Source organism: Brachypodium distachyon, chromosome 3 (genome assembly GCF_000005505.3).
Source record: "Brachypodium distachyon strain Bd21 chromosome 3, Brachypodium_distachyon_v3.0, whole genome shotgun sequence".
Lineage (NCBI taxonomy): Eukaryota > Viridiplantae > Streptophyta > Magnoliopsida > Poales > Poaceae > Brachypodium > Brachypodium distachyon.
The window spans coordinates 45,488,721-45,498,967 of NC_016133.3; the positions used below are offsets into that span (position 1 = coordinate 45,488,721).

Consider the following 10,247-nt stretch of genomic DNA (forward strand, 5'->3'; position numbering starts at 1 on the left):
AACTTAGTCTAATTGCCTTTGCAAATATGCTGTAGATCAATGGCTCGTACTACGTTCAATATGAATACTCTCCTAGAGAAAGATAAACTGAAGTCCAATGGAAGTAACTTTACGGACTGGTTCCGGAATGTGAGGATTATCCTCGAAGCTGCCAAAAAGGCTTATGTTTTTGATGCAGCGCTTGGTGCAGAACCCGCAGCAACTGAGTCTGCTGACGTTAGGAACGTTTGGCTGACTCAATCTGAGGACCACAATGTAGTTAGGTGCGGCCTCTTGCTTGGTATGGAACCTGAGCTCCAAAAGCGTTTTGAGCACCACTCGGCATATGCTATGATTGGGGAACTGAATACTTTATTTCAGACCCAAGCCCGTGCGGAGAGGTATGATGCCTCCGAAAGGTTCTTTAACTGCAAGATGGAGGAGAACAGCTCCGTTAGCGAGCACGTGCTCAGAATGTCTGGGTACGCCGACCGCCTGAGACAACTGGGAATTGAGATTCCTAATGAATTAGGCATTGACCGGGTTCTTCAGTCACTACCACCTAGCTATAAAAGTTTTGTGGTGAACTACAATATGCAAGGGATGGATAGGACACTTCCTCAGCTCCTCGCGATGTTAAAAACCGTGGAGGTGGAAATCAAAAAGGAGCATCAAGTGTTGATGGTCAATAAGACCACCAGTTTCAAGAAGGCAAAGGGTAAGAAGGGAAATTTCAAGAAGGGTGGCAAAACTGTTGCCACTCCCGCGAAGAAGCCCAAATCTGGACCTAAGCCGGATACTGAGTGCTTCTACTGCAAGGGGACTGGCCACTGGAAGCGTAACTGCCCCAAGTACTTGGCAGATAAGAAGGCTAGCAACGTCAAAGGTATATTTGATATACAGGTTATTGATGTGTACCTTACTAGTACTCGTAGTAGCACCTGGGTATTTGATACTGGTTCAGTTGCTCACGTTTGTAACTCGAAACAGGAGCTATGCGCGTCGGGAATGGATCAAAAGTTGATGTGATCGCCGTCGGCACGCTCCCTCTACATTTATCTTCGGGATTAGTTTTAAACCTTAGTAATTGTTATTTGGTGCCTGCGTTGAGCATGAACATTATATCAGGATCTTGTTTAATGCAAGACGGTTATTCATTTAAATCAGAGAATAATGGTTGTTCGATTTATATGAGTAATATCTTTTATGGTCATGCACCACTTGTGAATGGTTTATTTCTATTAAGTCTCGATAGTAGTGACACACATATTCATAATGTTAATGCCAAAAGGTGCAAAGTGGATAATGATAGTTCAACATATTTGTGGCACTGCCGTCTAGGTCATATTGGTATAAAACGCATGAAGAAACTCCATTCTGATGGACTACTTGAATCACTTGATTTTGAATCATTTGATACATGTGAACCATGCCTCATGGGTAAGATGACTAGAACCCCGTTTTCAGGCATAATGGAACGGGCCAGTGACTTGTTGGAAATCATACATACTGATGTGTGCGGACCAATGAGTGTTACAACGTGCGGTGGATATCGTTACTTCCTAACCTTCACAGATGACTTGAGTAGATATGGGTATATTTACTTAATGAAAAACAAGTCTGAGACATTTGAAAAATTCAAGGAATTTCAGAATGAAGTGGAGAATCATCGTAACAAGAAAATTAAATTTCTACGATCGGATCGTGGAGGTGAATATTTGAGTTACGAGTTTGGCACGCATTTAAGACAATGTGGAATTGTTTCACAACTTACGCCGCCTGGAACACCACAACGCAATGGTGTGTCCGAACGTCGTAATCGTACTTTATTGGATATGGTACGGTCTATGATGTCTCTTACTGATTTGCCACTGTCGTTTTGGGGTTATGCATTAGAGACAGCCGCATTCACTTTAAATAGGGCACCATCTAAATCCGTTGAAACGACACCGTATGAATTATGGTTTGGCAAGAAACCTAAGCTGTCCTTTCTTAAAGTTTGGGGATGCGAAGCTTATGTAAAAATGCTACAACCTGATAAGCTCGAACCCAAGTCGGAAAAATGCGTCTTCATAGGATACCCTAAAGAAACAATTGGGTACACCTTCTATCACAGATCCGAAGGAAAAGTGTTTGTCGCTAAGAACGGGTCTTTTCTAGAGAAGGAGTTTCTCTCGAAAGAAGTGAGTGGGAGGAAGGTAGAGCTCGATGAGGTTATTGAACCTTCTCTCGAATTTGAGTGTAGCGCAGCACCAGAAACTGTTCCCGTGCATCCTGCATCAGCTAGAGAGGAAGCTAATGATAATGATCATGAAGTTTTGAATGAGACAACTACTGAACTTCGCAGGTCGACGAGAACACGTAATACTCCTGAGTGGTACAATGTTCGTGTCATGAATGTCATGTTGTTGGACAACGATGAACCTGCGAATTATGAGGAAGCGATGATGAGCCCAGACTCCGAAAAATGGTTAGAAGCCATGAAATCCGAAATGGGATCCATGTATGAAAACCAAGTATGGACTTTGGTAGACTTACCGAATGACCGAAAGGCCGTTGAGAACAAATGGATTTTCAAGAAGAAAACAGATGCTGATGGAAATGTTACCGTCTATAAAGCTCGACTTGTCGCAAAAGGTTTTCGACAAATTCAAGGAGTTGACTACGATGAGACTTTCTCACCCGTAGCGATGCTAAAGTCTGTTCGGATTATGTTAGCAATTGCTGCATTTTTCGATTACGAAATCTGGCAGATGGATGTCAAAACCGCGTTCCTTAATGGTCACATTGAGGAAGAGTTATACATGGTTCAGCCCAAAGGTTTTGTCAATCCTAAGGATGCTAATAAGGTATGCAAACTTCAGCGTTCCATTTATGGGCTGAAGCAAGCATCTCGGAGTTGGAATCTCCGTTTTGATAAGGTGATCAAAGGGTTTGGATTTGTCCAAACTCACGGAGAAGCTTGTATTTACAAGAAAGTGAGTGGGAGCTCTGTAGCATTTCTAATACTGTATGTGGATGACATATTGCTGATTGGGAATGATATAGAACTTCTTAAAAGTGTTAAAGGCTATTTGAATAAAAGTTTTTCAATGAAAGACCTTGGTGAAGCAGCTTACATATTAGGCATCAAGATTTATAGAGATAGATCAAGACGCCTGATAGGACTTACACAAAGTACATACCTTGACAAAGTTTTGAAAAGGTTCAAAATGGATCAAGCAAAGAAAGGGTTCTTGCCCATGTTGCAAGGTAAGATATTGAGTAAGACTCAGTGTCCAGCTTCGGCAGAAGATAGAGAAAAGATGAATAGTATCCCCTATGCCTCAGCCATAGGCTCTATTATGTATGCCATGCTGTGTACTAGACCAGACGTGTGTCATGCTGTTAGTTTGACTAGCAGGTACCAAAGTGATCCAGGAGTGGAACACTGGACAGCAGTTAAGAATATCCTTAAGTACCTAAAAAGGACTAAAGAAATGTTTCTCGTTTATGGAGGTGACGAACAGCTCGTCGTAAAGGGTTACGTCGATGCTAGTTTTGACACTGATCCGGATGACTCTAAGTCTCAATCCGGATACGTATTTATTTTGAATGGTGGTGCAGTTAGCTAGAGGAGTTCCAAGCAGAGCGTTGTGGCAGCATCAACAACTGAAGCGGAATATGTGGCTGCTTCAGAAGCGGCACAGGAAGGAGTTTGGATGAAGGAGTTCATATCTGAACTTGGTGTGGTTCCGAGTGCGTTGGATCCCATGGACATCTATTGTGACAACACTGGTGCCATAGCCAACGCCAAGGAGCCGAGGTCTCACAAGAATTCCAAGCATATTAAACGCCGGTTTCACACTATTCGTGAATATGTCAAGGATGGTGACATAAAGATTTGCAAAGTACATACGGATCTGAATGTCGCAGACCCGTTGACTAAACCTCTTCCACGAGCAAAACATGATCAACACCAAGACTCCATGGGTGTTAGATTTATTACAATGTAAACTAGATTATTGACTCTAGTGCAAGTGGGAGACTGTGGGAAATATGCCCTAGAGGCAATAATAAATTTGTTATTATCATATTTCATTGTTCTTGATAAATGTTTATTGCCCATGCTATAATTGTATTGATTGGAAACTCAAATACATGTGTGGATAAATAAACAAATACCGTGTCCCTAATACGCCTCTACTAGATTAGCTCGTTGATTAAAGATGGTTAAGGTTTCCTAACCATAGACATGTGTTGTCATTTAATAACGAGATCATATCATTAGGAGAATGATGTGATGGACAGACCCAAACCTAAACATAGCTTTTGATCGTGTCACTTAAGTTTAAGTTGCTTATGTTTTATAATGTCAAGTATTATTTCTTTAGACCATGAGATCATGCCACTCTCTAGTACCGGAAGAATACTTTGTGGGCATCAACCGTCATCTCGTAACTGGGTGATCATAAAGATGTTTTTCAGGTATCCCAGAAGGTGCTTGTTGGGTTGTATGGATCAAGACTGGGATTTGTCACTCCTTGTGACGGAGAGATATCTCTGGGCCCTCTCGGTAATATAACATCCTAATGAGCTTGCAAGCATGCGACTAATGTGTTTAGTTGCGGGGGTATTATATTACGGAACGAGTAAAGAGAACTTGCCGGTAACGAGATTAAACTAGGTATGGCGATACCGACGATCAAATCTCGGGCAAGTAATATATCGCGAGACAAAGAGAATTGGATACTGGATTAATTGAATCCTCGACATAGTGGTTCAACCGATGAGATCTTCGTGGAATATGTGGGAACTATTATGGACATCCAGGTCCCGCTATTGGTTATTGATATTTGATCATGTCCACATGTTCTCGAACCCGTAGGGTCACACACTTAACGTTTCATGTTGCTTGGGTTAGATGAGATAAATGATGATGATATCGAATTATGATTCGGAGTCTTGGATGGGATCCTAGACGCAACGAGGAGCTCCGGAATGTTCCGGAGATAAAGATTTATATATGGAAAGTTGTTTTCAGGGTTCTGGAAAGTTTGGAATATTTCCCGGTTTTGACCAGGAAGCTTCTAGAAGGTTCCGGAGGGATCCGGAGGGTTCCACCTTGAGGCCCACCTATCCTTGGGCTAAATGGGCCTGTGAGGGAGCACCCTGGCCTTAATGGGCCGAGGGGCTAGCCCACAGGGCCCATGCGGCCAGGAGGAGAGTCCTGGCCGCGGGAGAGTCCTGGCCGCATGAGAGTCCTGGCCGCCGGAGAGTCCTGGCCACGGGATAGTCCTGGCCGGCCACGCCTCCTCTACCCCTATATAAATAGAAGGGGGGGCAAGGGAGAGAGACACCCCAAGCTTTCAGTTGGATCTCTCTCCCCTGAGCCCTCCTCTCCTCCTCTTCTCACGCGCACGGCGTAGCCCTGCCCGTGAGAATATTCACCATAGTCACCACGCCGTCGTGCTGCCGGGATCTCGTCTACCTCTCCCTCTCGCTTGCTGGATCGAGGAAGGAGGAGACAACGTGAAGCTGAACGTGTGGATACCAAGGAGGTGCTGTCCGTTCGGCACTGAGATTGATCTCATTGAAAGTTCCACTACACCAACAACGATCTCGTGATCGTAACGCTTAGCGGTCTACGAGGGTATGGTGTTCATGATCCCTCTCGTTACATACATCTAGTATATATATTCTTGGGTTTTCTTCCGCACTTCTCGTAGGAAATTTTTTGTTTCCTATGCAACGAACCTAACAGGTTAGACCACCTGTTTTACCGCTTTCAGAACCCCAACTTATCGTCTCGTTGAGACATTGGTTTGATATAGTATATTCGCAATTTTAGATTGCATCTGTTATTTATCTTGTTCGTGTTTGTTCTTCGATTGTTTGCAGGAATAAGGACCTTCGTGGTCAGGTTGATCGTGCCCCTGCATGATCAATAACCCTCTTGAGTTGCTGTATCGATTGCTAAGGCGCTACCTCCAAGGCCGTAGTCGGATCGTCAACGTCACCTCCTACCCAAATCGAGAGTTAATCAATCTCATCGAAAAATCGGGCCACCCCCGAGCCACATCAAACCTCGTCATAAACCCACATATATCTCAGATGCCAAGTTTTGTCCGATTTTGAGAAATTCCCCACATAATCAGAGAAAGAAGGAAATTGTGGATTCTGCTAGTAATTAGGGGATTAAGCATCAAATAATTGATTTTTTTTGGAAAATATAATGTTACAATTCAAAATGATCGTTCATTTTCAATATTCTAGGAAAATACTTTATATATCATGAATAAATATAATCATCTCCATGATAATCTCAAGGGCATATACCATGCACTCTCCTCTAGGTCTAGAGGGTTTCCGTTCTCTCTTCTTGTCTATCCTAGAGTGCACATGTTCATCTCCTCTCCAATTAATTGCATAGCGGTAATATGTTTTAAGATGCATTCCCAACACCATGTGGTATGTACCATTGGTCATGTTTTCTTGCAAAAACACCAAATGGATGTATTCCAGATGAAGAAGCTGCCGGTGTTGTTAGTACTCCTATTTTCCCGAGAAATTGGAGGTTTCCCTATTTTTCTCTAAAAGCTCCTTATTATGGAGTTCTAGCAATATTTGGGCAATAGCAACTTAACAAAACTAACTAACAGACTAATAAAAGTGCAAAGATGTTACCAAAACATGTATGCAAAATGCACACATCATGTAGTTACTATGGTGTTTACTAGTTATCACCATGAGGACAAGTACTAACCTATGCACCTAGTAATTGTTATAACCAAGACAACCTCTCGCAAAATAGGGTGGTAACTAGTCAATATCGTGGTAACAAAAGAGTGGTATTTTCTTTTTGTCGAAATATCCAAGTGGGATTGATCTAAGTTTTCAAGCTTTCGAAAAAAAAGACCGAGAACCAAGCAATGATTTGAGCTACAGTCTTTTGAATTTCTGAAATCAGCACTAACGCGTAGACATCTTCATTATTGTCTTTTCCGTTTGAGTATTTCGAAATCAGCATTAAAGCCGGAATGTCGTCATTTTTGTCATTTTCCTGTGAGCATGCATAGTATTCTATGCATGGAAACCATAGGAGCCGCAAGACGATTTTCCTAACGTTGGGTTTCTAATGCTCTTTATAAAAGAAATATAAAAAATATATGGTACATTTAATAAGATTTTCTGTTTGTTAATGCCAAATCAAATATAAATAATGCAATATATATAGTCATTTACAAAATAATCTAGCACATGATGTAATCAAACGGAACGAATTAGTGTGGTCAATTTACACCTTTGGAAAATTAAATACATAAAATATATGAACGGCCAGTAGTTCTTTCATTTTGACCCTCGTATAATGGTTATATTGCAACCAATATCCTAGTCCAATAATTAGTTTATCTTATTGTGTCATCATTTAGAGAAGTTGATCGAAAACATTATAAATCAGATGAACTTTGATGTCATCTATAGAGTACTGCTCATGCTATTTCCGAAAAAAAAAAGTACTGCTCATGCTAACATAAAAATATGTACTAATAACTAAATTAAATATAAATATTGTGGTACATGCCCTCGGCCGAGGAAAAAAGTGGGAAACCCAGGGGGCAAACCGAGAAACCGCTCCAAAAGTGCCGAGCAAAAGCAGGAGCGCTGCAGCCTGCAGAGCACGGGGTACTGTACCTCTATAAGCTCTTCTCCCAAAGCCCACCACCACCACCCCAAACCCCCACCCCGGACACCCTCACCACCTCCTCCATCTCTTCCTCTTCTTCCCTTCCCTCCCTGGGCACCAAACCCTAACAAACCTCCCGGGAGGAGGAGGCTAAAACCCTAGCTCACCATGAAGACGCTGTGCTCCAAGTCCAGCAAGGGCGGCAAGATCCACCCATCCCCCATCTCCGGCGACGTCGACCCGACGGCGGCGGCGCTGCGGCTCCTCCCCGCCGCCATCCTCGTGCTCACCGCCGCGCTCTGTCCCGAGGACCAGCAGGTGCTCGCGTACCTGGTCACCCGCTCCCTCCAGGGCGCCGCCACTCCGACGCCGGAGCCGCAAGTTGCCCGCGGCCGCCGCCGCCGCGCCCACCCGCCGGCCATCGGGTGTGGGTGCTTCGACTGCTACACAAGCTTCTGGTCGCGCTGGGACTGCTCCCCCAACCGCGAGCTCATCCATGTCGTCATCGATGCCTTCGAGGACCACCTGGCTGCCGCCGAGTCCGCGCCGTCCACCCCTTCCTCTTCCTCCAAGCGCCGGGACAAGGGCAAGCGCAAGCCCCCACCGACGCCGCCGACGCCGCCGCTGCGGTCGCTGATGTCCCCTGAGTCATCGGAGTCCCAGTCGGAGAAAGTTCAAGAGCCCCCATCTGCCCCAGCCTCTCCTCCTCCTCCTCCGTCGCCGCCGCCTGCTGTTCCCGCAGCGACCACCCTCGAGAGCTCCGACGAGGAGAAGGCACCAGAAGATTCCTCGGAGGTAAAGTTGGAGATGGATGCAGAGGCCGTGGTGGAGAATGCGGATGCAGGGGAGGAAGAAGAGGAGCGGAAGCGCGGGTGGGCGGACGTGATGGGGGGAATGCTTAACCTGCGGCTGTGGGGAATTTGGAGTCCGGCCGTCGAGAGCGCCACCTAGAGCACCGCAGCTTACCACCACCAGAAGCAAATCAACTAGCAAGATGAGGTTAGGGGGGCAGGGTCAAGAACATCTTTTTAATTTGGGGGTTTCTTTTGCTGTGAAATAGGAATGTGAATGGAGCAAGCAAGAAGTGGTAGTTTCCTTTCTTGGGGAAAAATCAGGTGATGGCTGGTAATAATTCTAGCTCTGTAATGGTCATTGATGGTGGTGGTGGTGGTGTTTTGGCACAATGGAGGAAGAAGACATGGGTACCGTGAAAAAGCTTGCCTTGCCTTTCTCTAATTTCCTACTAGCTTGTAACCTCTGGTTTATGGAATGGTTTGCTATGATCATATATGACTTTTATCTTGACCTTTTCTGCGTGCATTCTTAATAATTGCATCGCATCCTGTTCCAGTACTGTTTTGTTGATTAGAACCAAATTAGTAGCTTGTTAATGATTTTAAGGTGCTTGGAGAGGTGAGGGTTCTCCAAAGAAGATTAATTTGATCAGTCAATGCCAGACATGGCTGAGGTGAGCAACATTCATAGCTAATTTCGCGATTCTTGGCTGCTATTGCTGGTCAGTCAAAGGCTTTGCTGGCAGTTTGTTCTTAAGTTTCTGTTGGTGAATCACGGTTCACATGTTTGATTGCTGTGTTGACCAGCTTCACTATCTGATCCACTAGTGTAGAAGCGACATTTTGTCTCATGTCTATTCCCCAAATCCTCAGTTTTCCTTTTCCTTTTTGAAATCAAATCTTTTGTTTCTCCATTGCACATTTCAATCGCACCTGTCGAACAGATAAGAAGAGAACGGTAGTTTTCACAAGATTCTGATCTGAAATTGTGCCAGCAGATGTAGAGAGATGGGAGTGGTGGGGACGTGGAACGGGGGGCATGGCGTTGTTCACTTATCAAAGTGGGGGAGTATGGCAGGGATAAGGCAAGTGTTCTTGTCTTTATCGTTAACGATTGGGCCTCACAAGGATTCGTTATTCCCCAAATAGACCACGGCTAATTTCGTACCACCTTCATTTCATTTTATAAGGCCGAGATTACTACTCCCGTAATCAACATGGCGCCTTCATCCAGCAACTGCCTACCAAAAGGCTACCCTGATGGACTGTTCACCCTCCTTGCTCCTCACTACAACACCCACCTATGTAGTTAGCACTCCGTTTTCTTACAGGATGCTCCAGCTTTGGTTAAAATTTGACCAAATTTATATAAAATATATATCGGATTTGCTAATGCTCAGTCGCCTGAGCATTACAAATTCTCAGTCGATTCTGTTTTGCCCAAGATTTCCACGTACGTGATTTGCTTTCGTTGCTAGCCTAACGATGGCTGCCGATCTGTTTGATAGCAGGCCATGTGAGTGGATGGGCCTGGCTTGACTTGTGAGTCCTGTACTCTTGTGACATTTTTGTGGGCTATTTTGGGCATGTGTTCTATTGTGTGTTTATGGACATTTTTATTTTTTTGGAGTGTGTAATCCGATGAGCTGTCGAATCTTTTTTCCTTGGTTACCTTTATCTTTTTTTTTTCTACCTAGAAGTTGCATATTGTTGTTCAAGGTAATTTTTTTTGGATATGTACACATTATGGGCAAGACTAGGTATTCTTTTGGGACTGTCTAATTCAATTCTCGGTCGATTTATTGGGT

General features: G+C 44.1%; 1 protein-coding gene across 1 annotated transcript; it reads left to right on the top strand.

The window, feature by feature from the left end:
* The first annotated feature begins 7,546 nt into the window (after positions 1 to 7,546).
* Positions 7,547 to 8,952, top strand: LOC100825531 (proline-rich protein 12). Its single transcript, XM_003574960.4, has one exon. The coding sequence runs from the start codon at positions 7,814 to 7,816 to the stop codon at positions 8,594 to 8,596; it is 783 nt and encodes a 260-aa protein (XP_003575008.1). The 5' UTR covers positions 7,547 to 7,813; the 3' UTR covers positions 8,597 to 8,952.
* The last annotated feature ends 1,295 nt before the right edge of the window (positions 8,953 to 10,247 follow it).

Bases quoted from the DNA above. Each gene is read 5' to 3' on its own strand.
- LOC100825531 (XM_003574960.4), top strand. From the start codon at position 7,814: ATGAAGACGCTGTGCTCCAAGTCCAGCAAGGGCGGCAAGATCCACCCA.